General features: G+C 37.2%; 2 protein-coding genes across 3 annotated transcripts; one reads left to right on the plus strand and one right to left on the minus strand.

The window, feature by feature from the left end:
- The first annotated feature begins 411 nt into the window (after positions 1 to 411).
- LOC123872011 lies at positions 412 to 27773 on the plus strand. Of its 2 annotated transcripts, XR_006797394.1 has the most exons (10): positions 412 to 822; positions 1515 to 1667; positions 14003 to 14782; positions 16327 to 16438; positions 16714 to 16853; positions 18441 to 18575; positions 18915 to 19188; positions 19387 to 19652; positions 20182 to 27332; positions 27485 to 27773. XR_006797394.1 is itself a non-coding variant. In XM_045916117.1 (9 exons), exons 1-9 carry the CDS (start codon positions 670 to 672, stop codon positions 20260 to 20262), a joined length of 2094 nt encoding a protein of 697 aa, XP_045772073.1. In that variant the 5' UTR covers positions 412 to 669; the 3' UTR covers positions 20263 to 27773. The 2 variants fall into 2 exon arrangements, 1 of the variants encoding a protein (XP_045772073.1); XM_045916117.1 differs by having other exon boundaries at positions 20182 to 27773.
- On the minus strand, positions 1674 to 13936 carry LOC123872013 (phospholipase A2 inhibitor beta-like). The gene is made up of 8 exons (XM_045916119.1): positions 13781 to 13936; positions 13496 to 13673; positions 11871 to 12053; positions 10601 to 10824; positions 9623 to 9821; positions 6646 to 6824; positions 2441 to 2610; positions 1674 to 2086 (listed from the first exon to the last, which is right to left on the minus strand). The coding sequence occupies exons 1-8, from the start codon at positions 13805 to 13807 to the stop codon at positions 1807 to 1809; spliced, it is 1440 nt and encodes a 479-aa protein (XP_045772075.1). The 5' UTR covers positions 13808 to 13936; the 3' UTR covers positions 1674 to 1806.
- Positions 27774 to 27866: the final 93 nt, after the last annotated feature.

The raw sequence follows: 27866 nt of genomic DNA on the forward strand, positions 1-27866 counted from the left end.
ATCATGTATTCGATGTCGATAATGAAAATCGATTTCAAAACGATTTATTGGATTTTACAACATATTATTATGTATTGGATTTTCAGATCATTTATGAAATTAATAAAGTGCCTGTCTCGAAGGGGATAAATTGAACTTTTATATAGTTTAATAAGAAATCTTCCATCTCATTTGATAAAATGTATCTGCAGTACTATCAATTATTTCTATTTGCCTCAATAAATTATTTCAGCATTCTATTTTTTACAATGTACCTACGGCAACTTAGTAATTTTATTAAATTTTGTTCCTGATTATTAATTTAATTTTTTAAAGATCTTTATTGATATAATTTTAGGGCGAGTGTGCGAGTGATAATGTTTTGTAACGAGTGATAGCAGAAATCACTTGACAACGTTATCATTTTATCAGTACGTCAACTGTTGTACTACTAGCGCCACTATCTAGCATACACACGCAATAATCAGCGTACCGTAAACAATGGTGTGCAACTGTGTGTGTGTAGCTTGCTCGCTCGTTTGGTTGACAATCGCGATGTGATGTATCCTACATCATCGCATGCTAAGTTATATTTTCATCAAATTCTTTTAGTTTTTATATTAGTTAACACATTTTTTTCTAAATGTTCTCTTTCGTTGTGGCTACGTTTCTCTGTTTTGATTTCTAAATATGTGTAATTTGCCGCCGAAGTTCCATTCAGTGTGTCGCCTTTGTTTATCATTCTGTGGCGATAATTGCAGTGATGTTAAACTTCCAATATTCGACCGTGATAAGGATAAATCACGACTTTCCGAGATGATAATCACATATTTGTCACTAATGGTAACTAATTTGCTATATTATTACGATTCAGTGGTGTAAAAGATGTGTTATTCTCGTGTGAAAGTTTAGTATAAGCGTAAGAGATTGTGGATACTGATAAGCGCCATTAACTTTCTCGCGGGTGTTGGGTATTTTCGCATTGTGATATCATATTACGGCCCACGCGTCGAGTGCTCGAGCGTATGACTAATGTCGTTCGTGGAAGTGATAGGCGAGGCGGGTGGCGAGCCGTCGCTGGCAGCGCGCTGCATCTCCGCCGCCTGATAACAAAGGAGCGCACGGGGATGAGAGATCACCTCTCGAGCGCGCGAGCCTGCCGCGGCTGCCGTGCCCAACACCGTCATGCACTCACTTTGTATTTGTTAGGAATCGATAATAAACCAGATCCTACATTTGAACCTTTCACATTTTATCTCCCAATACTGCTATTTTTGGAAGCAATATTTTCTAAATATAGCCAACAAAGTGAGGGAGAGTATTATTTGCCCTTTCAATGTTACCTCAATGAGGCCAGATCTATGATACATAACAGGTTTATTAGGTTTTTATGTTATTAATCAGTTATCAGATTACCTAGAGGTGAATCATCAATAATGATTACACTAGTAAAAGGTCAGTGGCCACATCATCTCACATTGATGGAGATGTTGTGAAACTAATGTATTTGTGCCTAATGTTTGAAATACTTTTAGGTGTCACCTGAAGATATGCTGCCACAGGTGGTCTGTGGTAGTTGTGCAAGCAAACTTGATGAGTTCCACACATTTAGAGAGTTGTCACACAAATCAGAGCGACTCCTGGTACAATTTGTTCAGTATGCAAACTCGCTCACAGGTCCAAAAGAGGTAGGTTTAAAAAAAACTATATTTCTTTCCATAAATATAAACATACAATTAGAACAATATCTACACCAGTACACTAATAATCACTAGAATACCTTTTATTAGTTAAATGATAATAATACAAAAGATAAATACTGCTGTATTATGCAAAATTGGTATCATCATTGATATTGAAGTACCGAATGGGCTGGGGCCTCGCATTCTTGTTGTACACTGCCTTTATTGTATTGACTAGAAGTCCGCATATCAATCCGATACCAACTACTGCTGCTACTCCTAAGATGCTCCACATAATATGTTTTGGTCTTAAGTCAGATATGGTGAAACCTTTCTTGGCTGCAAATGTAGTGTCAAATGCTGGGCAGAAAGATGCTGTTATGTTTGTGATGTAAGCTCCAGTTAATCTCATTGGTGCGGCACAACTATAAGAAAAAAAATATTTGTTTATGGCTGCAAAAGCTTTTCTGATAAAAAAGTAGCCCATATCCATCCCTGGATGCAAGCTATCTCTGTACCAAATTTCATCAAAATTTTACAAAATTGGTCAAACAGATAGGCATTAAAAAATCCTATAGGAATGCTATTTTCTGAGACAAAAAGTAGCTGTATTTTCTCTACGGGATGCAAGCTATTTCTGTACTAAATGATGTTATGATAGATTTTATATGCTCCTTTGAGTTTTTTGATAAAGCCTTGTAATTTTAATCGAACCTTACTATCCTATTACTGAAGGAAAACTTTTTTGGACACTTTTGAAAGTAGTTTTTTTGACTTACTATGGTATTTCCCCAGTTTTGAACTTAGTGCCGGCTTCCTGTTTAGTGACAATATTGGCCAAGTCACAGTTGCATAGCCATTTGTTCCCGGTCATTCCGAGGACCTCTAACTTGTTCCATGGTAGCAAATCTGTTGATAGCTCACTCAGCTTGTTGTCATCTAGGTACACCTGTTGATTCAAAGAATATATTAAAGAGGAGAGATAAGAGTGGTGATAGCGTAGTGGTTAAGATGTTGTCCTCCTATTTGGCAAGTCAGGGGTTCAAGCCTCTAAGTTTTTGGAGTTATGTGTGTTTTACGCTTTAATGGTGATGAAAAACATAGTGAAGAAACCTACATGCTTGAGAGTTCTACATAACGTTCTCAAATGTGTGTGAAATCTGCCTATCCACCCTATGCTAGCGGGGCAGACTATGGCCTAAACCCTTCTCCTTCTAAGAGGGGCCTAAACCCTGCTCCTTCTAAGAAGGGCCTAAACCCTTCTCCTTCTAAGAGGAGACACGGAGCACGGGCTCAGGGTAATGATGTGATGATCGTGATGATTAAGGATCTAGCAAACAGAACTGGACTAGTTTTCTTTCTAAAACATTATTTAAATCGCGCTTTAAAAAATCTGGATCCTGTTACGTCATTCCTTGTTTTTGTTCATTAAAAAAAAACGGGCTTGAAGTGGGTTAGAAATAGCCTCCAAAAGTGCATTTTCAAACACAGTTCTGGATTAGTTCCATATTCAACGTATGAACAAGTTGAGTTTAACTTGTTATCGAAGATACTCGCAATACTCCACTCTGTATGCACCCTAAGGATTATCGCACTAATTTGTTTGATGCTAACTGCAACGCAACCACGCGTCAAATCCACTAACGATGACATTCTCTTGATCTTATCAAATTGCGTTCCACTTACGGTAGGTGATTATAGTTCTAATTCTGTTGTATGTACATTGTACATAATCTGTAAACTAAACTAAATTGTCTTAATCTATACTCTATCCGCGGAAAGAAGTTAGTTGGTTGATAACTCAAAATGGTTTAACGCTCACTAAAATTTTTGTCTCTATCATTTGTATGAGATTACGTAACAGAGAGAGCGCTATACTAACTTCTTTCCGCGGATAGAGTATAAATTCTAGTGGCATCCTTTTCCGCTGGCGCCATTATGAAAGGGATAGCAAATATTTACACTTGTCATTCTAGTTTAGAGATTTCGTACACAGAATTAGCTATATTATATTGTAAAATAGAATGAAGGCGATATCGGCCCCTTTTTGGGTTCCCAATAATAACCATCGCCGGCTCTAGGCCAAATAGACGATGCGATGGCGTGACTAATGAGTTTCGCCTATCTTACTCGTATGAGTCGAATATAGACATGTATAAGTATAGGCAGTACCACTGTCCCACTGCACTGACTTATTTAGGAATATCCCTGATTCTATTTTGAGTGGAGAGGAATTTTTTTTATTCGATTACAAGTTGACCCTTGACTGCGATCTCACCTGTTGCCTGTTGGTAAGAGACGATGGAATCTATGAATAAATTAAACGCGCTAATCGGGAAGTAAGGAAGTTTTTGAAAGTAAGGAATGTAAATATACAATCAAATGAGCAAACGGGTCACCGCCACCCATGAATATTTGTAGCACCAAAGGTTGTTGGCTTTTCAGGAATATGTTGGTCCGCCCTTTAAAACCCCATGTTAAAAATCTAGTGGGAACACAGCAGAAGGGGGTCGGGTCCACAGATTGCATGTGCGTGGAAAAAAAATCTGATGCAAAGGGCAAAGTGCACCAGGCCCCCAGGTGGTTATTATACCATTGTCCCACCTTTATCGATTTTCACGATCATATTGACAAAACGCTAAATCCTTTAGTGCTTTAGCGATACGACAGGGTAGTTACTAGCCACGGCTAGAGGCTTGCACCTCACCAGACAAGACTGGAGACTTTTATTTAGGAATTATTTTCACAGACATTAAATCTAACGTGTCTGTCACATAGTATCGATAATAAACGATATTCTCACAAACCTTCATAGGGCCTCGATAACTCAACGGTTGAGGAGCGGACTGAGTTCCGAAAGGTCGGCGGTTCAAACCCTACCCGTTACACTATTGTCGTATCTATTCCTAGAACAAGCTTTACGCTTAGTTGGAGGTGAAAGGGCAATATTAGTCATGATTAGCATGGCCAATAACCTTTTTAAAATAAAAAGAAAACCAGCCTTTCTTGAAGCTTAGTCCTTAACTATATCGTCATTTACAGAGTAGATAGATATTAGATAGGTTCGTACGTTTTTTTCGCCGTTTTTTTGCAATGTTTTTTGTTAAACCACGCGAGAAAAGGTTACCGTACGATTATATTTTATTACTTAGTGGCTTATATCATAGGTTTTCCTCTTTTTAAGGCATAAATATGTTAACTAGGTACCTAAGTATTTTAAGATCATTTAAGAAGCTTTTGATACGAGTAATAATATGACGTCTCACTTTTAAAATCTTTAAAGATGAATATGGCACCGGTTCCAAAAAATGTTATTACAGAACTACATTAACTTACTGTAGTCGGGTTTTGTTTTTTATTTTATTTTTCCCATTTGGATACCATGATTTACCGGTAACCCTAGACTAGCTAGATCTTTGAGCTATTGGGGTTTTTCAAACATTGCTAAGCCTCAGCTAAGCATTAATATTTGAAGATCGTTTGAAACGGATTGTGTAAAAGTGAATGTATGATATAGCTTAGGTTAGATTAGGTATATACCACACCGGAGTGTGCGCACCCATAAGTGATTCACAGAAAAATTCGATGAGAAGATATTTGTTTACATCACGGAAAAGACCAGTTGAAAATTTCTAATCAAATGGAATTAATTTTATTTATTTCTATAGTAATTTTTTTCGTTTTAACGGGTTCTGTGCCCGAAGGGTGCCTATGCCCCTACTACTAACCCTCCGCTGTCCGTCCGTCTGTCTGTCTGTCAGAGGGCTGTATCTCGTGAACCGTAATAGATAGAGAGTTGAAATTTTCGCAGAATGTATATATGTATTTCTATTACGGCTATAACAACAAATAATAAACATTTCAAAATGATCGCCAAGAGAATTAAAAAAAAAAGTGTTATTTCTTGTACGATGATACGGAACCCTTCGTGTGCGAGTCAGACTTGCAATTTTTTTAATATACATATATTATTTGCGTTTGAGGTGTGTGCCCGAAGTTCGAACCCTGGACCCGACGACGAAATACGTCCACTGGGCCTATCTTCATTATTTTAATACAAAGAATTAAATTATAAAGTCATCAGCATAGTTTCTGATAAGTTGTGCAACCAACTGTTTATGATAACAACGATTATATGATTGATCAGCTGACCCAGTTTGTTTTCTTGTCAATTCGAAAAAATACAACTGGGCCAAAGTAAATGCAAACACATTCTCGGATAATGTTTCACTGTGTCCTAATTTTTATAAAAACTTTACATAACGCAATAAAGTGTAAAATATGATTATTTTATAGTTATTCGGGAAATAGAATATAACAGCAACCAAAAACACTTATATTTTACAGTTATACGTAATGGATCGATGAATTACGATTAGGATAATGTTTATTCTCTGATGAATTTGTTTAAATTAGGAGGACGATCGAACGTTATTTTTGGGATAAAAGCGATCAGTAAATGTATTCAACTATACGTATACAATTATAACATGTTATGTTATATTTTGCATGCATTGAATAAACAGAAAAAACCGGCCAAGTGCGAGTCATACTCGCGCACCGAGGGTATCCGTACTCGGGTATTTTTTCGACATTTGCACGATAAATCAAAAACTATTATGCATAAAATAAATGCAATCTGTTTCAGAATGTACAGGAGCCCTTTTATATGATTGGTATTAATAGTTATCTTACTTTGATAATTGAAAATACTAATTTTTTATTTGTTCATGAACACATTTTAATAATTTTTTTTGTGATCTTACCACATATTTACGGATTTTTTGCTTAAGTTATGCTATAAGACCTACCTATTTGCTAAATTCCATGATTCTAGGTCAATGGGAAGTATCCTATAAGTTTTCTTGACAAACACAACAAACGAACAGACAGACGCGCGGACGTACAACAAAGTGATCCTATAAGAGTTCCTTTTTTCCTTTTGAGGTACGGAACCCTAAAATCGTTAACTACACAAAGTTACCTCTTTCAAAGTCCACTTGTTTTTAACGCCGCGGAAGGCGTTATGGCTAATGTATCGTAGATTGCGGTTGTGGCACAGATGCAGGACCCGTAGGCTCTTTAGCGGCGTGAATGTGCTGCGTTTCACTTCCTCGAGATAATTGTTCTCGCCGACCTCCAGCTCGACGAGATTTGTTAACCCTGAAAGTTGTAGCATAATCCCTTTATTCGTGACTAGCGACCCGCCCCGGCTTCGCACGGGTGGACACTACCACGAAAAATCCTATGTATTTTCCGGGATAAAATATAGCCTATACGGATTCGGAAGAATCCCTCTAAGTAATGGTAAAAGAAATTTTGAAATCGGTCCAGTAGTTTTTGAGCCTATTCAATACAAACATACAAAAATACAAAGGTTTCCTCTTTATAATATTAGTATAGACTAGCGAGCCGCCCCGGCATTGCACGGGTAGCTTATTACAATTTTCGTAGGGATCTCTAGTGTACCTATTTGAAATGCCCGCGACTTCGTCCGCGTGTTTTTTAAATATCCTATGGGAACTCCTTGTTTTTCCGGGATAAAAAGTTGCCTTTGTCAATTTCTGGGACGCCAGCTACCTCTGTACCTTTCATCAAAATCGGTTAACTGTTGGGCCATGAATAGCTAGCAGACAGACAGACACACTTTCACATTTTTAATATTAGTAATAGTACGGATTTAATATGCTGGTAACGGGTAATTAAGTTGGGTTATATCACAGATTTCAATTCTTCATCGCGAGGAAATCTGCATTTATTGATTACTAGCTGATGCCCGCGATTTCGTCCGCGTGGATTTAGGTTGTTGAAAATCTTGTGGGAACTCTGATTCTCCGGAATAATAGTAGTCTATATCACTCTTCAAGTCTTCCTTGTCTGTCTTGAATGCTGATTTGGACGATTCTTTCAATAATCAATATGAAAAACTTTCGAGGTGGTGTTACAATTTTTTATTGATCTACTAGTTTTTGCAACTGCAAAATAGTTGTCCTATTCAGATTTTCTTACTTCTATGTAGCCTTTTTGAACTCGATTTTTTTAAACACTTAATTAATTATTATGTGCTTTGTTTACATCTTAATGGCATTTTATAAGGTTATGGAATCTCACATTATTAACCTTGCAAAGTCATGCGTTGCATTGTGATAGATGGTCGGTCACCTCTAACGACAAACATTTTTTATCTTTGTATAATTAATAATTATTATACACTAGAGGATGCCCGCGACTTCATCCGCGTGGATTTAGGTTTTTAAAGATCCCGTGGGAACTGTTTGATTTTTCGGGATTAAATGCCTATGTCAATTACAGGGATGCAAGCTACCTCGGTACCGAATTTCATACAAATCGGTTAAGCGGATGGGTTTTTAGGAATCCCGTGGGAACTCTTTGATTTTCCGGGATAAAAGTAGCCTATGTCCATCCCTGGGATATAAGTTAACTCTGTACCAAACGTCAAAATCGGTTAAACTGTTAGGCCGTGAAAAGGTAGAAGACAGACAGACAGACAGACACACTTTCGCATTTATAATATTAGTATGGATAGTATGGATAAATTAATCAAACCGTGTCCACACTAACAGAAAATTTCGTCGTATGTTAAATTCTGTTTTACCGGATGCTGTGTTGTGTTGCCGAAATATTTTCGCTGTATATTTGAAATCTTTTCTAAGAAATAGCCGTCATGTTAACAAAGAATTGTGTTTTACGACACAATACAAGGCTTACCTACAACGCAAAATTTTTAGACTGTGGAGATGGCCTTTAGATTTAAGTGATGAATTTTTTATCAGCGGCATCTTAAAGCATATCTTTACATAATATCAATCAAAATGTTGAGGGGTCATTTCTGTACATTGACCCTAAACAAACTTTAAAGAGTCTGGAGTGTAGACAATACCTTAGTTATGTATTTGAAACGACTTACTACCTGAATTTCGACTTTGAGAAAAGTGTTACGTCTAACTAAACGTCTGATTTTTGAATTGCTACAAGTGTAAATTAAAAATTTATAACACCCCCGACAAGTGAAGGTTACAGTAACTAGGAAAGAGCTGATAACTTTTAAACGGCTGAACCGATTTACTTGGATTATAGCTAAGAACACTCTCGATCAAACCATCTTTCAAACAAAAAAAACTAAATTAAATTCGGTTCATTAGTTTAGGAGCTACGATGCCACAGACAGATACACAAATACACACGTCAAACTTATAACACCCCTCTTTTTGGGTCGGGGGTTAAAAAGAACGACGAAAATATTACATAGATTAAACTTTTCAGTTTCGAAGTTTAATATATTCCTGTAACCGAATTAAAATTTAGTACCGAATATAGAATTCTGTATGGATCACTTTCGACTTGAAAGTGAATATAATATTACCTATTAGCCATCTTACTGTTTTAAATAAAGTCACCAAGAGGTACTTAGCATAGAAAATAGAAAGTCATCTTCATCCGTACGAAATCAGTATTTTATGTAATGATTGTAAAATTCGTAACCAAGTTCTGTTCGCGTTACGTTTCTGAGTAGTTTTTGATGATGTGCTTATAGAAAGTGACCGAAAAGTTAAGCTTATTCCTCAAGCTAATTATTTAAGCTGATGCCCGCAGCTTCTCAATTTTTTTTTTCGTTAAAGCACGTTCCCAGTTGAGGCTGTCGGGCCCGGATTTCAACCGGATTCCAGTGGCAGAACATTTTGACACAAAATCGGTTTCAGACAAGGGTGAATAGCTTACATATATCATATAAAATGTTCTGCCACTGCAACGTCCGATTAAAATTCCTGAAAGGCCAGCAACGTATCAGCGGTACCTCTGATGCTGCAAATGTTCATGGGCGGCGGTAATCACTTAACACCAGGTGACCCGCCATCTCGTTTGCTCGCTTTTTTTTTAAATCTGGACCCAATAGACGACAAATGGGAACTGCCTCTTATGGGCTTTTAAGTAAACCTTACCTATAAAACTGTCATCGTTGAGTTCGACAATGGGATTGTTGTTGAAGGTCAGGTATTGCAGAGATGAGCCGACCAGTCCCAAGCTTTCCGGCACAGTGGCGAACTTGTTCCCGGAAAGGTCGATCTGGCGTAGGTTCACTAAGCCTCGGAAGGCGTCTAGGGGTATGCTGTCGATGTCGGTTTTGGCCAAATCTAGAACCTGTAACATTGTTAATTAAGGTTAAATCGACTTTACGTCTTCCTATCCACCGGAATTTGAACGTGTAGGTATTTCGCTTCAGTTTCCTTTTATATTTAGGCATGTCTTTATCGTTGAGGCGAAGAATTATTCGTAAAATACAGATATATATATATATATATATATATATATATATATATATAGGAAAAGCTGAGTGACTGACTGACTGATGTATCAACGCACAGCTCATAGTACTGGACGGATCGGGCTGAAATTTGCGTTGTAGATAGCTATTAGACATCCGCTAAGAAGGGATTTTTAAAAATTCAACCCCTAAGGGGGTAAAATTTGGGGGAGGTTGCGCACTCATCCGATGAATGGTAGCTTACGCACTAGATCCAACTTCCATCATCCGATATGTCTCCGCCACCCGTAAGAATATCTCGGATGTGTCTCGGTTTCAAATCGGACATAATTGACGTAGATATGTCAAAGATGTCCACTGAATAGATTGGATTTGGATCAGATATCGGATTAGTGCGTAAGCAATATCCGAATTCGGTCCGAATTTTTAATATCCGTATTTTCACGGATTCGGATCGGATGAGAGCCAAACTTAGGACTCTTAGGTTGAAATCTATACAGCGCACTTTGACTTTGCTTAGACTTAAGTTTCAGTTAAAACGAGACAGCTTTATGGCAGCGGTATAACGCTGTCTCGTTTTAACAGTGTCATAAGTCTATAGATCTCAGCCTTCGTGTGTGTAAGTTTTACCATAATAAAAAGAAAAATGGTGTACCTCTAACTTGGTAGCACTGGATAGAGCTAGTACAGTGACATGATCGAGTATCTCAATAGGGTTGTTGTTCAAGTAGAGGCGGGTTAGGTTCGGTGTGTACTGGAACAAGTATCGGTCCAGCGAGTGAATCTGGTTGTTGCCCAGATTCAACGTCTCCAACGCTATGCTTTTGTACACGCCATCTTTGTATGGCCCTTGGAAGATCTCGCTTCGAAGTACGTCTCCTGAAATTGTTAATAAAGTTATATAAGTACATATTTATGTGATCACCAGAGATGTCTACGCTACGTTGCTATGCTATGGATGTATGTGACATCCACGAATCATTTTCATTGTTCCACATAGCTTAGCATTGACTGGAAACGGGTTCGGCGTAGCTATTTTTTTATATAGAGAGGTGCGTGCTATGGATGAGAACTGCTATGATATTTTAGCGTTTAAACTACCGTGAGATATACGGCTTGATTGGCTTGATATTTTTTTTATGACTAACACCACATTTAGGTTAGACATCCTTTAAGATAGGCTTTATCATTATTTGACTTTTGATAATATTGTTACAAAAATAACCACTATCGTATCGTATCGTAATATTTTTCTTTTCAACTTAAGTATTTGTAACGTTAAAATACAAATATGAGCTCGAGCGGGAGTTCCGCGAACGCAACAGACTTATCTGAGATCAGATACAAAGAATGTATCTACCTATCTGATAACAATTACATGAGGTATTTTCACATTTTATATTATGCGCTACTAAAATACGGAATGGCCTTCCAGTGCGTAGTACAGATCGTTATATTACAACTGATATATTGTAAGATTTTTTACATTAGTGGAACTATGTAATTTATTGGAAAAAAACCGGCCAAGTGCGAGTCAGTCAGTCAGACAGACAGACAGACAGACAGTCAGTCAGTCAGTCAGTCAGTTCAAACAATATTTGTGTTCGATTTGTTTGGCGCTGAACACTAAGATGTTTCAAATTCAAAAAGTGCGCGGCAAAGATAATTGCGGCCGCAATCATCTTTGCCGCGCACTTATTAAGTACTCATTAAAGAAAACACCACCTTTGGGTGCACTTAAAGGTGAACCAAGTCGTCCTTTTCGAATAGATGGGATGAAAAAAACATTTCATTTAATTCAATCATAGTCAATCGCATTTATAATATTAGTATGGCTGTGCCTAGGTAGGACACTTACCTACGTTGTGCGAACACAATCTAGTTTACTCATTAGTCACAGATTAATCGAACGAAGTGATACTCACCAGATAAGCGGTTATTGCTCACATCCAAGTACACCAACCGGTGGATATTATTAAAGGCATCGTCATTGATTTCATTGATTTTGTTTGATTTGAAACTAATAGCGATCCTGTTGCCCGGCACCGATGGAAGTTCGGTCACATTGGTTATGCTGTTGTTGAAAAATGTTATCAACACGTGCCCATCTGAAAGATAACAAAAAAATATAAAAACCGGCCAAGTAGGAGTCAGACTCGTGCACTGAGGGTTCCGTACTCGAGAATTTTTTCGAACATTTTGCACGATAAATCAAAAATTATCATACATAAAAATAAATAAAAATCTGTTTTAGAATGTACAGGTAAATCCCTTTCATATAATACCCCACTTGGTATAGTTATCTTACTTTGAAATTAAAACACGTTTTAATTTTTTTTAATGATGTTACCACAAATTCGCGGTTCTCAGAATTTATTCCTGTACTTGTGCTATAAGACCTACCTACCTGCCAAATTTCATGATTCTGGGTCAACGGGAAGTACCCTATAGGTTTTCTTGACAGACACGACGGACGGGCGGACGGACGGACAGACTGACAACAACGTGATCCTATAAGGGTTCCATTTTTCCTTTTGAGGTACGGAACCCTAAATATGTTTAGACGTAAGCAACATACGATTCAATAATATTAACGTAGATTAAATATTAGATAGTGATAAGAGGGCCTATTTATACCTGGAAGGTTCTATTAAGTTCTCTGGGCTTACACCAACCACAACATTAGTCAATGGCTTGCATATGTACCTAGGTACATACTTTTGGCTTGGTTAAAAGAGTAGAAGTTCATCTAGTTAAAATTACAGCCTCCCATGAGCATTTGCAATTATAGGTACCAGAGGAACCGCCAATAAGTTAAAAAGTTGGGTACAAATAAAGCCATTATGGCATTTGCTATTGAATTGCATCGAAATCGTAGAAGTGATTTATTTATGAGTAATTCCATAAACACTTAAAAATTCAGATAACACGTAAAATGGGCGCAGCTTTAAACTATGAGAAATTATTAACTTTCGATATTTTTTGTTGAATTACCTTTTTTATTGCATTAATAAAGTAATGATAAAATAAATGAGTAGGCCATGTCAATTCTGATAATTACGATTTGTTATCACACATTGTCGAATAGAATACTTATCAGGAAAAACGTTATCCAAGACAGTGAATCAAGAATTAGTCATCTATACTTAGGTGTAGGCATGTTGTTAATAAATATGTAATAAATAAAAATAAGTACTTTACTTATACTGTTGCCTTACTTAAAAATAAGTACTTTTAGTTTATTATGTTGTTATTATGTTTTTTATGTTCGGAGTTTTGCATTTAAATTTTGTTGATATTTATTTATTTTTTAACCAATTTTAATTTTTATAATAATGCATTTATCTAACTCCCACCTGAAGTATTATTCCATAAATAGTGAGATACAGGTATTGCAAATACGAATACCTAAACTTCTAGTATAGATAAGAAGAGTTATTTATTTTGTACTTCGTACATACATGCTACTAGCATCGGTGACGGCCTAGAAAGACAACAATTAGCTATTACCACAATAAATGAGCGAGTTTTACTTTACTACCTGCATTACCTTGGTTTGAAACATTTTTCATCTCCTCGGGCCAGTTATTAGGTATTCTGTCGACATTGCGCCTCGAACAGTTCAGCGTGAGATTGTTGACATCTTGAAAGAATATATCACAAGGGCCGTTTATCACCTCGCCGAGTGCGTGACTCGCGTAAACTAGGACACATAATATCACTAACACCTACGACAAAGAAACACCATAACTTATATAACAACCACAATAGATACGCGAGCCGGCGCCGCTCGGGCATGCCTCGCTATCCTGCTGCTATCTCTACGTCTACTCACTCCAGGTATATCTCGTAGAAAGCACATCTTCCTCAAAATTAGAAAGGACACTGTACGAACACTTTCCGATAAAGTTGTGGTATTATCTTATCAGCCTCTCCGCGAGCGATATCACGAAGTGTCATGAAATTGAGCGAGCTCCTCATTGGTTAATGTTAATGTCTATTATCTCGCTATTAATATCGGCCAGCCTTTGTTCAAACGATCGTATTCTGTTTATAGGATGTCCTGAACGTGACGGCGGACAAACTAGAAGAAATAATCAAGCCACTGAACGAATGCGAGTACGACGACGCGAGTAAACAAAAGTACGCGGAGATAGGCTCGCCGGACTCCACGGAAGAGATGAAAAACCTGGAGAGTCGGCAGGCGGCGGTCACACTACTGCAGATAAAAAACTACGACCCGACTAAGTACGCTGTGAAGGCGGAGGAAAGCCCTCACATAATGTTCAACAGCGTGCCGAGTTTACCGCCTTCCGACAGAGCGAGAGAGGTTATGCATTGTAATGCCGTCATCGACATCATAAGCAAGGCTGTCGCGGTCGCGCAGCGAGAAAACGAGGAATCTCAGAATTTCCCGCCTAATTACACGAGCGTCATCGACAGGACGCATGTGCCCGGCGTCAGCGAGGTGATCACGTACACGCAGGAGTACCCCGAGGAGCAGTACAGCGCCTACGCCGCGCCGCACGCCGCCAGCCCCGGCAGCAACGATGACCACGACAACAAGGAGATGGATCTCTCGCTGTACGGCTGCACGAAGAACGAGTCGGCGGAGCAGTCCGAACAAGCCGACCGGGAAGCCGGCGTCTTTTTACACAGAACCTTAACAAGCAATAAGTCTTCAAGTTTCGCGGAGGAGTACAAGCAGCACGTGTTTGGACGAACGAGTAAATCAAAACAGTCGAAAGAGAACGCGCCAGTGTATGAAGATTGCAGCCAGAGCAGTAGTGGGTCAGACCCCGACAGATTACAAATGGATATTTCTGAAGTGTCGCAGGTAAGAATTTTTAATAACTTTAATTAACAAAATTACGTGCTAATGACCAGTCTGAAGTCATATTAGATGATGTAATGTCCTGCAAAATAACCTAAATCTAGCTGGTATAAAAAAGTTCACCATCATCCTTTTTGTCATTCAGTAAGTTAAGTTTTTACTTTTCAGTTAATATTATCGCTATCTTTATCATAATACTTAATTCTGTAATGAGAGTGAAAGAGATATATACGAGAATAATAAGTTCCAAGCTTTACGTCCTCGTAATCATCAGGCAGCGTTTTTACCGTTTTTTTCGAGTTTGATGTATGGGGTTTGTTGCTCCATGGTTTAACTCAATGCTAATGAAAATGACCATAAAATGCTAAAATGACTGATACTGATTATTTTCCATACGGTAATTAGTACTTAACTATACTCACCAAGTTCCTTGGAATGTGTAAGACAATATATCTTAAGTCAAGCATGAATGCACGACATCATTGTATATCTTGACAATCAGTGTTACATTGTCCTCTTGTTTGTTAGGCGTTAGCGTATTCTTATCTATACGTTCAACGATCTAGGAGTAACTATGTATTAACAAGTGTAAATTAAAAATTTATAACATCCCCGACAAGTAAAGGTTACAGTAATAACTAGAAAAGAGCTGATAACTTTCAAACGGCTGAACCGATTTTTTTGGATTATAGTTAAAGAACACTCTCGATCAAGCCACCTTTCAAAAAAAAAAAAAAAACTAAATTAAAATCGGTTCTTTACTTTAGGAGCTACGATGCCACAGACAGATACACACGTCAAACTTATAACACCCTTCTTTTTGGGTCGGGGGTTAAAACCATGATCCTTTGTTACGCAAATCGGAAGCTATCCGTAAAAAATTGACAGTACCAAAACATTTACATTAGATTCAGTAGCCATTTTTTAATTTTAATTCAAAATGAACCAAAAACTGTGAATATAAGACAAGTTAGAAAAACTACCGTTTTAACCATTCTTCCATTATCAAGGACCTCTTACTTCACTTATTTTTGTACTATTTACGGACTTCGTCCGCGTGCATTTAGGTTTTTAAAAATACCAAGGGGACTCTTCGATTTTCCGGGATAAAAAGTAGCCTATATCCGTATCTCTTTATCAAATAGATAATGGAATAAGTTTTTTTTAATGCCGTGGGATTTCTTTGATTTTCCGGGACAAAAAGTAACCTATGTCTATCCCCAAGATGCAAACTCCCCCTGTTACAAAACGTCAAAATCGGTTAAATGGGAGGCCGTGGAAAGGTAGCAGATAGACAAATAGACAGGCACACTGTCGAATTCATAATAGTATGGATAGCTTAGTAAGTTTTCCTATCAAATAAAAAGAAAATGACTTAAAATCTATAGAGCGCACTTTGACTTTGATAAGACTAAGTTTCAGTTAAAACGAGACAGATTTATGCCACCGGTATAACGCTGTCTCGTTTTATCAGTATCTTAAGTCTGAGCAAAGTCAAAGTGCGCTCTATGGGTCTCAGCCTAAGAGATGATCATAACTTTATTCAGGACGACCCCGAAGAGACCCAGTCAGTACCATCAGCACAGTCCTCGCCGAAGCCGCCACACGACCCCGAGAGCGAAAAGGAATCCCTCTGGCAGGCATTACACAAACAAAACGGTGTGTATTGTGAAACAATAATATTTGATAGAGTAAATAATCCTTAAATAATTCTTTACATTATAATAGGAATTTTCAATCAGTTGTTGTTCTTTGTGAAAAACTTGTGCTGCAGCTGTGCAGTATAATGCAATAAATCTTAAGATCTGAATTTTATTCATTTAGTTGTTCTTCTGATAGAAAGCTGATCGGATATAAGTTATCCTTGTGCATGTCCTTTAAATTTTTATGTTTATTTAAGTGTTTGGAAAAAAATACAAATTGTTTGTTTTCAGGTCGGAGTGGTGGGGAAGCAACGCAACTGTTGCGCCGGTTGATCAACAGCAAACACCTCGGTATGACCGTGTCGCCGCTCAGAACTGCCACATCTCCGTTGCCTGCGCCTCTCATACCGCCCAATGGCGCCGTCTCACCGGTCAGTGAAGTATTCTTTTTCTTTCTAACTGGTTCCCTGTAGTCAAGGTTGGCTGCTATGTGTGCTGGTGGCAGACACTACTACAGAGTCGGTTGATAAATAGCATCATCTCAGTATGGCCGTGTCTTATTTCAAAAGTGCCACATCTCCGTAATCAGCGTCTCTCAGCGTCAGTGAAGTGTCATATTATGTGCTAGCATCGAGGTAGTGATGCGCCTGCACGTCATTTTGACAACAGCAAACATGTCGGTATGGCCGTGTCGCCGCTTAGAATTGCCACATCTCCGTTGCTCGGATCTCTCATACCGCCCAATGGCGCCGTCTCACCGATTACTGGTAAAGTTCTTGTATGTGGAACCAAGGTCTGCTTTTGAATATTGAAATCGTTATAATATTACCTCTGGCTTACTTACATCGCGAAACGTGTCCACAGAGATTGACTTGATTTGAGGTGGAGTGTAAAATTATGTGGGAGAAGAAGAGATGACTATAATCTCTCAGTAAAGTTTGGTTGCCAAAACACTGGTTTCATAGTTATCAGGACACCCACATCAGATTGTTTTGTTTGATGTATGTATATCATAATATTTATGTTTGATTTTGTATTCTATTTTATATTGCAATTTTGTTCAAACTTAATATGCTAACAAGTAATATGCTAAATGTATTTCCTCTTATGAATAAATTACAAGATGTTACGTTTTTAATTTTTTTTGGTGCTGCTTATGTTGCTGAATACGACACAGTCGAAGCGACACTTTTTCTGTTAGGTTTTGTATGTGACTATGTATCATACTTTGTCTAAGTAAGTCTTTCCTAAAGTATTAAGGATAAATAGTAAATGAGGAAATTTATCATGATGAGGAATACAAGTAGTCATTTCATGTCTTCCTGTTTCATTCATATTCTGTATGGGCTGGAGATTTATGGACCATTCATGGTTAATTATACTACAGTTCAATGTTTACCTGTCCTTCGTATTTATCTATCTAATAAGTGAAGCATATTGTTAGTTTATAAATGTTGTAACAAAGTTATCAATTAAATATTACTTGTCTAATGATGTAGGAAAATATACTGAGGAAACCTGCATGCCTGAGAGTTCTACACAATGTTCTCAAAAGGTGTATGAAGTCTGCCAATCCGCATTTGACCAGTGTGGTAGACTATGATCTAAACCTTCTCATTCTGAGGAGGTACTGATGATGATGATGATGATCTCATATGCCTGTATGACTTAAATGTATATTAAAATGTGTTGATACTGTAATTTATAGAAATAATTGCCTATTTTAGATGTTATTTAATTTTCTCAATCTAATAATCCAAGTGTGTGAACCCTGTGTGTGTAATGGTGATATGAGTCTGTTAATTTCTGCCTTTCATTCGGTATTCTCCACTAATAAATTCAACGTCTAAACTTGGAATGAAATCAAAATGAATCAATCGCTTGAGTGAAGATTAGCTCAAATGAAGCGTCAGAATATTACCTTACGAATCTCCTGCGTACTGGTTTGTACCGCGTCTCCCGTTCCCCTCAGTGTAAGTGGCGAAGAAGCGTGCGAATAATTTGAACTCTTGTCCTAGAACGGTGAGTGGTCGAGCTCTGGGCGCGGAGTAGGCGCGGGCAACGCGGGCACGGCGCGCCGGAAGCAGAGCTGCCCAGCGCGCGCGCAGCTCGTGCACGACGCGCCCAGCGCCTGGCCACTTGCGCACGACAATGTGAGTGTACCTTCGGTGCAACGCACACCGCCGTAGTGAAATAACCTTCATTTACTTTGATATTAAAACGGCGGTGGTGCGCTGGCCCGTCCTTTTTATGCCCCCTTTGTGTTTTGTTTTCAGTACACCAATTTCACAAGTATCTATGGCTGCCATATCACTTGTCAGCAGTTTCGATTGCAGCCACGCGCTGGTCTATAATTTGAAAAAAAAAACCTGAGTTTATTTTGCTATCAAAGAGACTCGGTTTACTTCGTTTTTATGCGCTTGCGTTTCTATATTTCATTTAGGAAGCCTCAGACATCAGAGAAATACCGAAAATAAGCCTTTGGTTTGCAGCAAGAGGTGTCAGACAGCGGCACAGGTGTTGGCGGGGGCGGTGTGAACGCGACGGGCGCGGCACGCGGCGTGCAGCGCGTCGAGCTGTCGTGCAGCAACTGCGGCACGCACACCACCACGATATGGCGGCGCGACGCGCGGGGAGAGATGGTGTGCAACGCGTGCGGCTTGTACTACAAGCTGCACGGCGTGCCGCGCCCCACGGCCATGCGGCGCGACACCATACACACACGACGTCGCCGGCCACGGCACGACGCCAAACACTCGCGCAACAGTAAGTATCCCTTCTCACTATTGTCTTTGCGTGTTTTTGAATTAAACAGGTGATGCCCGCAATTTCGTCTGCGTGCGTCTGTTTTTTAAAATCCCGTGGGAACTCTTTGATTTTCCGAGATAAAAGTAACCTATGTCCGACGTCTTTTTGGAGTAAGCCTTCTGTACGTGTAAGTACTAATGCATAATATTGTTTTAGAATCCCGTCGAAGTGCCGGCGGAGGTACTACAGAAGTCGCAAGCGGGGGCGGGGGTGTTGTAGTAGCACCAGTTGTTGTGGAGGCGGAGTCGGGCGTCCGCGGGGGAGCGGTGAGCGCGGGCGGCGGGTCGGGGCGAGGAGAAGCTGGCAGGGAGGGAGCGGAGGAGGCCGTACTGGCGGCGCTGCGGAGACAACTGCAACCGCATCTACTAGCCGCCTTACACGCGCACGCACCGCGCCCGCACTCACACACGCATCGCACGCAGGTACGCACGCAGTTAGATTATTAACTATCATGTAGTACCGCGACTTCGTCGGCGTGGATTTAAGTTATTTAAAAATCCTGTGGAAACCCTTTGATTTTCCGGGATAAAAAGTAGCCTGTGCCCTTCCTCAGGATGTAAGCTAACGCTGTACCAAATAAACTGCTTGGTCGGGGAAATCTAGCAGACAGATAGACACTTTCACATTTATAATATTAGTATGGATATGGATCTCAGGATATAGACTTATGAGTGAAGTGAAGTCAATAGCATTTAGACGCGATCGTCTTTCAATAACTTGTTTTAGCCAATGCAAAGCCTAAAATTTCCTAACGATTACTCAACTTAGCCTTAACTTAATTTTAAAACAATTTATCAGCAAATAAAAACCGTATGAAAATATCTTCATATTTTATATTTACTAATTTGCTTTAGGTCGTCGAAGCGTGCAACTTAGCCTAACTTATTATAGAAAACAATTAAAAATCGAGTGAAAATCTCTTCAGATTTCTATATTTAGTCATTTCCTTAGGTCGGTCGAAGCATGCCAGAATACGACGAGGCGCCGCTCAACCTCGTCGCGAGCCACGTCGCGACGGAAGAAATGCACTGACTGCCCTGTGATACCCCTCCCTACACACTGCAAGTAAAGTTACGCAGCTCACAGCCAACTGCACTCCATACCGTGTACAATAACGGCCAGTTACATATACCATAGACAACGTATTGTTTATAAAGTGCACTGTTGTGACGATTATTTTCTTAGAGTCGATAAAATTTAAACAAGTGCAAAATGTACGACTTTAATACATTGAGATTTGGGTTATAAATATAAATGTTTGACAGTTGAACTCACGTGTTAATCGGAGTATTTTCTAAAAGACGCTAAAAGAGATTTGGGTTCATTTTGGTCTTTTTATTTTTTAACGTTTTATTATTATTAGTAAAGTTGTAGAGATGTGCAAACCTAATTCAAATTATTTGTCACATATACATTATACATATATGTTTTGTCACTTATATGACTTACAAAATGCAAGTATTACATGACGTATTGTATTATAAATTATTAGGATATTTATTTTTTCGCTCGTATATTGTACAAGTCTTAATTTAAAAAAAAAAATTAAAAAAGTTCGCTCTTTTAAAATAATCGTCACAAAATTCACGTTATGGCATAAAAGAGATCTTAAAGAAATTTTGATTTTATTGTAATAAATATAAGTTTTTATGTGTCTAAGAGAAAAATGGTTATTTTATAAAGCGCATCCGTTTCTACTGGATCGGTAGTATTGTAATGTAAGGCCAGTGACAAAAGACTACGAAAGTTACATGTTGATATGCAAATCTATGTTTTATCCGAACTAAATTTAAACTATTTGTACCTACGTTAGTATAGAAATAGTTGATATTTTAGGTAAACAATTCAATAATATATTCAAATATTTTTCTACTCCATCATCTATATTCTATAATCTATAGTAATAAATATGAAATCTCCGATATGATAGGTGATAACAATTGATCTAATTTAAAAATGCCGATCGGTTTACTTTGTTATTCTAAACATAAATCATGTTCCAAAGGTATTGAGAATTGAGCTAGAAGTCATAGAACACAGCAATGTCATAAAGTTACATAAATGCAAACTTATATTAACTATAGAATATTATAGAATTTAATTTATAGACTTTCTAAAAACTTTGTTGAGTTCGATTTTGTATTCCTTTCATAATGCTTCCTGCAGAAAAGGATAGCAGAGTTTATTTTATGGATTTAGTGACATTATTATTGAATATTTCTTTTATTATTGAGTAAATAATCTTCGGTGGACATTTAGGCTGAGATTTATTATTGAGCGTACTTTGACTTTGCTCAGAATTAAGATTTGTATCTGTCTTGTTTTACCTTTGTCTTAAGCCTGAGCAAACTCAAAGTATGCTCTTTAGAATTTAGTTTACTGAATGTTAGATTATTGTTAGTAAAGAGGAAGTAGTCGACCGGCATAACTAAATTAGATTTATTGTATCAATTTAATTCATTACATAGTACAACAACGGACGAATAGTTTAAATTTAAGTTCTCTATAAGAAAATTGAGTCTCAAAAACAGATCTGATTTAAAGTTATAGTATTACGAGGGTTATATGATTATTTGAAATGGTAATAATTTTAATATGCAGGGCATAAGTGTGTATAAATGATGCGATCATTGGCGCGGCCAATACTCGTTTACAGTGCCTATAGGATATAGGTAAAGAGCTAGTGGTCTATTTTGAGAAGTTACTTGATACAAGCTCTCAGTTTACTTTTACCTTGCTTGGGTATGGAAACGATCTAGCTGGCCGTCAAAACAATTATTGACTAACAAAAGTTGATTTAAAATAAATACCAGTTAGATTACAAAATAAATTAAAATGCAATAATACTATAAACTGCTTAAAAGTTTGGTAACTTTTAAATAAAAAAAAAAAAGCAACGACGTCGTCAACCATCTAAGACTGGCTGGTCTACGTTTCTGCTGGTTGATTGTGAAAGTTGTGATTATTAATCGTTATATTCTCAATTGTTGTGATTGGCTAAATTGATCATATTTTTGTCAAGTTCCTACCCAAAATTTCCCACCATCTCTTAGACCAATAGGTGTACAGGTACCAATGTTAACAGAGATTCGAATATTTTCCCTACATTGTGATATATGAGCGGCGAATTATGAATGTTGTACTCTCATTCAAGGTTCGATGTTTTTTTTTATTTGGTTTTATTTTAATGGACGAAAACCTGTGTAGAATGTCTGGATGTTATAGACCGCGGGATTGTCAGAAAAAAATGCCTCAAAATCATGAAATTCTTTGTTAATATTCATTTTGTTTTAAACATCAGAAGATATTTATGATATATATATGTATATTTTTGTGACAGAAAATGTATGTTATGCACGTCTTATGGTTACCATTTTTAATGGGACTTCGAAGACAAACCTAGTGTGGCTAATTCTGCTGTTGTACACAATCACTAAACTAAACTTAATTGGCAGGTCTAAGTCTAATGTTATCCTTGTCTCTTCCGTATTATGAAAGGGACAGAATTACATTTAGACCTGTGATTTTAGTTTAGTTTAGAGATAGCGTGAAACGTAATTAGCCACATTGTGTTGTATGAAAGTTCATTTATATGACTGACATCTCTCGGTCTATAACCATTGTGAAACTCATTATTGATAAGTGATCAATTTCGGGTTTCGGAACCTTGCCTTTAACGCTCTCTTGATAATGATGAAATTATTGTTACGGTTACCTATTGCAGGAAGCAAGTATTCTTTTAGGATTAGGTCAGTTTTAAGGTATTGTAAATTTTTATTATTTACTTAGTTGTAACGATAATTCGTAAATTTATAGTTATTTATTTCCCATTTCGGTCAGTATTTAAATGTAAGTATTTTTTTTACTCTGGCGATTATTATTATTCGTTCGTAATGATAATTATATAAATAAGGATATATATTATGGTCTGTTTTAAGCAATAATGACAAAATATGAGTCTCCTTATACAAAACTGCAAGCGGAGTCGCGGTAGACATTATTTTTTAACTTTTACGGAAGTAGGTAGGACAGAACGATAAAAAATAGATGAGCAATAATTAATTCTAAAATCTTCCCATGACACGTCGTTGAGTATGCAGTACCCGGCAGGAAATATTGCACCTTTAGAAAGAGATACCGATTTATAACGGTTTTGAAGCGCGTTGTCTCTGTCGTGCAGACCGACAAAACGTCACATAGGTATGAGTGACAGAGACAGCGCTCTACAAAGCGGAAATCACTTTCTTGGTCGATATAAAATATTTCCTGCCGGCTACTGTATGATAATTTGTACATTATACATAAGTAGCATCGCACTTTTTAATATGCATAATGCCGTTATACTTAATATTATATTTTTTGGTATTAGTTACGTATTTAGAGTTTAGTTGTAATCGTTGGAAGTGTAAGGAACCAATACTGAATATTCCACTGCATGGGATGCAGCGCGTCGGGCCTCCATCGAGCACGCATAACCAAATGGTCGTGGCATTATCTTATTTTGTACTAGAATCACCTCATTGTGGTCAGTGTTATGTAAATAATTGTGTTAAAAGCGGAAAAGCATTTACATTACTTGTAATTTACTCGGGGCTGTTTTAGTTTTTTGCCAGTCGCCTATATTAACTCATTCGATCACCGTCCTTTACTTAACGTCTCTACTTAATTTAGTATTAATTTATTTATTATATGAACCCCCCACGGGCCAGTAATACGAGCAGTCTATGAGACATTGTGATATCTTTAGCAGACCTTGCTTACACTTCGTGCGTTCGTAAGCGAACAGGTAAACTACGTCATTTCTGTTGCAGCTTATATTTCTACTCATAATATACATTATCGGCCGAAAATAATAATCAATCTATCCGTAATTTGTCAATAAGTTACTTAACAACGTTGTTATTTGTCAAAAAAAGATGATAATATATAGTGCATACTTTTTGAGACCTCATTCGCCATTTTAGCTTTATGTGTCAAATGAAAAGTACGGTTTACCTTTAAATTAAGGACTAAAATCGTACTTTTGACATGATAGTTGACATAATACAGTCCGACAAGGTTCTTATGGCACTTGAGTGAGAGCGCAGTTGTAGCTCTATGCTGATACAACGCATGCAACGAACTATCAACATGTGCGCTTCTCAAGATGGCGGCTTTAGTTCTGATTTTGGCCACGCGCCAATAGAGCCTTGTCGGACTTTAGAGTTAAAATGGCGAGTGAGATATCAAAATGTAGGTATGTAATGCATACATTTTGATATCTCACTACAATTTTTATTAACAAATAACAACGTCGCTAAGTATCGTATCGTGAGGATACAGATAGGAATTGGCCGTATATCACCACGTGGTTGGTGATTTAGGTTGAAATCTATTAAGTGCACTTTGACTTTGCTTAGACTTAATGTTTCAGTTAGAACGAGACGGATTTATGCCAGCGGTATAACGCTGTCTCGTTTTAACAGTGTCTTAAGTCTGAGCAAAGTCAAGCTATACAGATTTCAGCCTTATTGTCGTATTCGAAAAGCTTTAAAAATTGAGATTATTTATCCTTTAATTGGGATCTCTGTATAGTTATCGATGCTATAATGTTTCGTGGCATCGCTTACTCACTCTTGTGTGAAACGGCAATTTACCTTGACAATAAACATTTAGACCAATAAGCAGCTAAAATACCGTAAATATCGTAAATATTTAATAATCTCAAAAGTTTGCTCTCTATAATATTTTTCAGCTCTCTCGTTTTAAATAGTTTATCATCGTGATTTTTAAAATATTTTCGATCTTATTCTTAGAGTGATTAGGAAGAAAATGTCTTCAAAGAATTAATTCAGTGAATTTAACTTCTCTTAAGTATCGGAATAGTTTCGTGGTGACGTCACATAGTTAACGTTCTCCATTAACATTGCTTGCTGCTCGCAGCAGTGATACAGTATTATTTTTATTCATTATATTACTCTGTACATTTTTCTTAGTTGTATTATGTTTCTAGTTATCTAATTGAAATTCAACTTTGGTTTAACAATTGGTTGAATTGTGAAAAAAAATCACCTCATAGCAATATTATAACCTATTTTTATAAACCTGGTTTTAGTACTACTTTTAAAAAAGATTGTATTCAATCGATGAATTCAGAATCCCTCAAGATAAGATGCAGCTGCGTTTTACTAAACGATTTGGTTATTTATTGTAACGTAGGTTAATTTTACGGATTACGGTTTTAAGATATGAACAATGTATATCAAGTTACTAACAAACCGGTTGTGTCGTGTGCTTATGTCTAACAAGCATGTGTTTGTGATTTTGTGTTACGTTTCGTCTGTGTCTTTGTGTACGTCGTGCGTACCTTTGTGTGTGTACACTACGCACACGGTACCAGTTCTGTTTTTTTTTTCTGTAAGTAATTATATAATTTATGCTGAAATATTGGCCATGTATGTTCCAAACAATTCCACATTGTAACATTGCGATGATAAGACTGATGGTCACTCTCTAAAATCTCTTCTGTTTTATGTTATACGTAAACTTTATTGATCCGTACGAACGGAGCTCGGTATTATCGATGGAAGTATTTTAATTCGATATGTGATATGTGTTTGTGTGTGTTTCCGAAAAGCAATAACAATGTGATAAATAATTGTGAGCAATTGTATGCACTAAACTGAATATTTGCATAATGTGAAATTAATAATAATGTCAATTAAAATAATGAATGTACCGGATATTTAAGCTTTTAAATTCTCGTTCAATTATAACTAAAACTAAGCGCGCATGCGACCGATTTTAATGGACATTGTCAAAAACAATCTATAAAATCTCCTTACGAAGGAAGAGAAGAGATAAGACGAGCGGTACAGCTGTGGATTGCGCAATTTATATGTATATGTGCCCGAAAACCTTATATTTTGTATGTTAAAAATATTCTAGACTATGAAAATGTTCACTCAATTTAATAACATAAGGTATTATTATAATATTGATAATAACTTGCTCAAATCTTATACTTCAGATTTTTTCTAATAAAGTAGATGGTCTCAAAATGTATTTAGGCTGAGATCTTTATAGCGTACTTGACTTTGCTCAGACTTAAGACACTTTAAAACGAGACAGGGTTTTGTCCCCGACATAAATATATCTCAGTTTAACTAAAAATAATAATTAAGTCCAAGCAATGTCAAAGTACGTTATACGGATCTCAGCCTCTGTTGATTGTTTCTGAAGCGATCGCAAATCGGTAACATATGCGTTTAGTCTTATAGATTAATTTCAAATTATTTTTATAAGATCCAAATGATAAATTTTCCAGTTTCAAATAATTCCATGTAAGAGTAAGTACCTAAGCTTGAATAAGATCTTCCGTTACACTATGCAGCAATAAAATAATTGCCTTTAACTATGAGACACTAATCATCTTCGATATGTATCAATTTTATATATAAAAATATAGTGTAAATGTCTAGTTTCCAGTAAGCTTAATGGCCAGTGCACATTTAGGTGGGACCTGCGGCTCAGTAATGGTCAGAAATAGAAATATTCAAAAAAAAATTGAAAGTATCTTTAAATTGCCAAATGCCACTCTAAAAATTATTAAGAAAGATAATATACGCAATAGAAGCGTAGCCTAACGATTTCAGCGTTAAATCGATGGTATAAATACAACGATATAACGCTGTCTCATTTTAACAGTGACTTAAATCTGAGCAAAGTCAAAGCTGTATAGATCTCACCCTTAAATTACAAATCCATTTGCAATTGCATTGTCAGTTATTAGTATCAGATGAGATCGTAAACCTGTGCAAGATTCTTAATAAATCTAAAACCATAAACGGTATTTAGTTGCTCAAATCCAAATGCTCGTTACTTATTTAAGTAAATAAGAACATTTTAAATGGTCAAAGGAACCACCACTGGTTTGAAAGATGCGATGTCACGGCCCGCCTAGATGTGCTCGAGCTCTAAAGGACCATTACATTTGTTGATTGTTATCGTCATTATGTATATTGTATAGTCATTGCAACGTAAGTTTCAGCATAAATTATCCGTTAAGTACGTTGCTGATCTGCGCCGCACCGCTCAGTTACTGCACACAGACCGTCTCTGAGGTTGAGGTTGAGCGCACTTTAACTTTGCTCAAACTTAAGGCACTGTTAAAACGAGACGGTGTTCTGTCGCTGGCATAAATAAATCTGTCTCGTTTCAACTGTAACTTAAGTCTGAGAAAAGTAAAACTTCGCTCTATAGATCTCGGCCTGAGTGAACATTCAAATGTGGATTGTACGCATAAATTAAAATAATTAAATTGATACTTCTGTGCGTATACACCAATCCATCAAGTGTGCAAGAAGGGTTTTGTTAAAGCTGAATGGTTAATTGTGGATTGTCCAACTCGCCTGAAATATCAAACCTAGGATAGTTTTATTCCTTTTTTTTGATTGCCAGTGTAAGTACACTTCAGTAGAATCATTCACAAGAAAAAATAGTGACAAAACAACGCTGAGATCATTTTGATAGAGCTCATTTTGACTTAGCTCAGACGACAGTGATAAAACGAGACATATTTATGCAGATGTGTTTTAATTCTGCAGAGCAAGTCAAAGTACCTACGCCGTAGATCTCAATTTACATACGCTTGTATT

This window comes from Maniola jurtina, chromosome 14 (assembly GCF_905333055.1).
Source record: "Maniola jurtina chromosome 14, ilManJurt1.1, whole genome shotgun sequence".
Classification (NCBI taxonomy): domain Eukaryota; kingdom Metazoa; phylum Arthropoda; class Insecta; order Lepidoptera; family Nymphalidae; genus Maniola; species Maniola jurtina.

Bases quoted from the DNA above. Each gene is read 5' to 3' on its own strand.
- LOC123872013 (XM_045916119.1), bottom strand. From the start codon at position 13,807: ATGTGCTTTCTACGAGATATACCTGGA. The intron at 6,825-9,622 runs GTAAGGTTTACT...TACAACTTTCAG, and splicing joins CAACGATGACAGTTTTATAG to GGTTAACAAATCTCGTCGAG. The intron at 2,611-6,645 runs GTAACTTTGTGT...TTGAATCAACAG, and splicing joins ACAAGTGGACTTTGAAAGAG to GTGTACCTAGATGACAACAA.
- LOC123872011 (XM_045916117.1), top strand. From the start codon at position 670: ATGTGTAATTTGCCGCCGAAGTTCCATTCAGTGTGTCGCCTTTGTTTA. The intron at 19,189-19,386 runs GTAAGTATCCCT...ATATTGTTTTAG, and splicing joins CGCCAAACACTCGCGCAACA to AATCCCGTCGAAGTGCCGGC. The intron at 19,653-20,181 runs GTACGCACGCAG...TCATTTCCTTAG, and splicing joins CACACACGCATCGCACGCAG to GTCGGTCGAAGCATGCCAGA.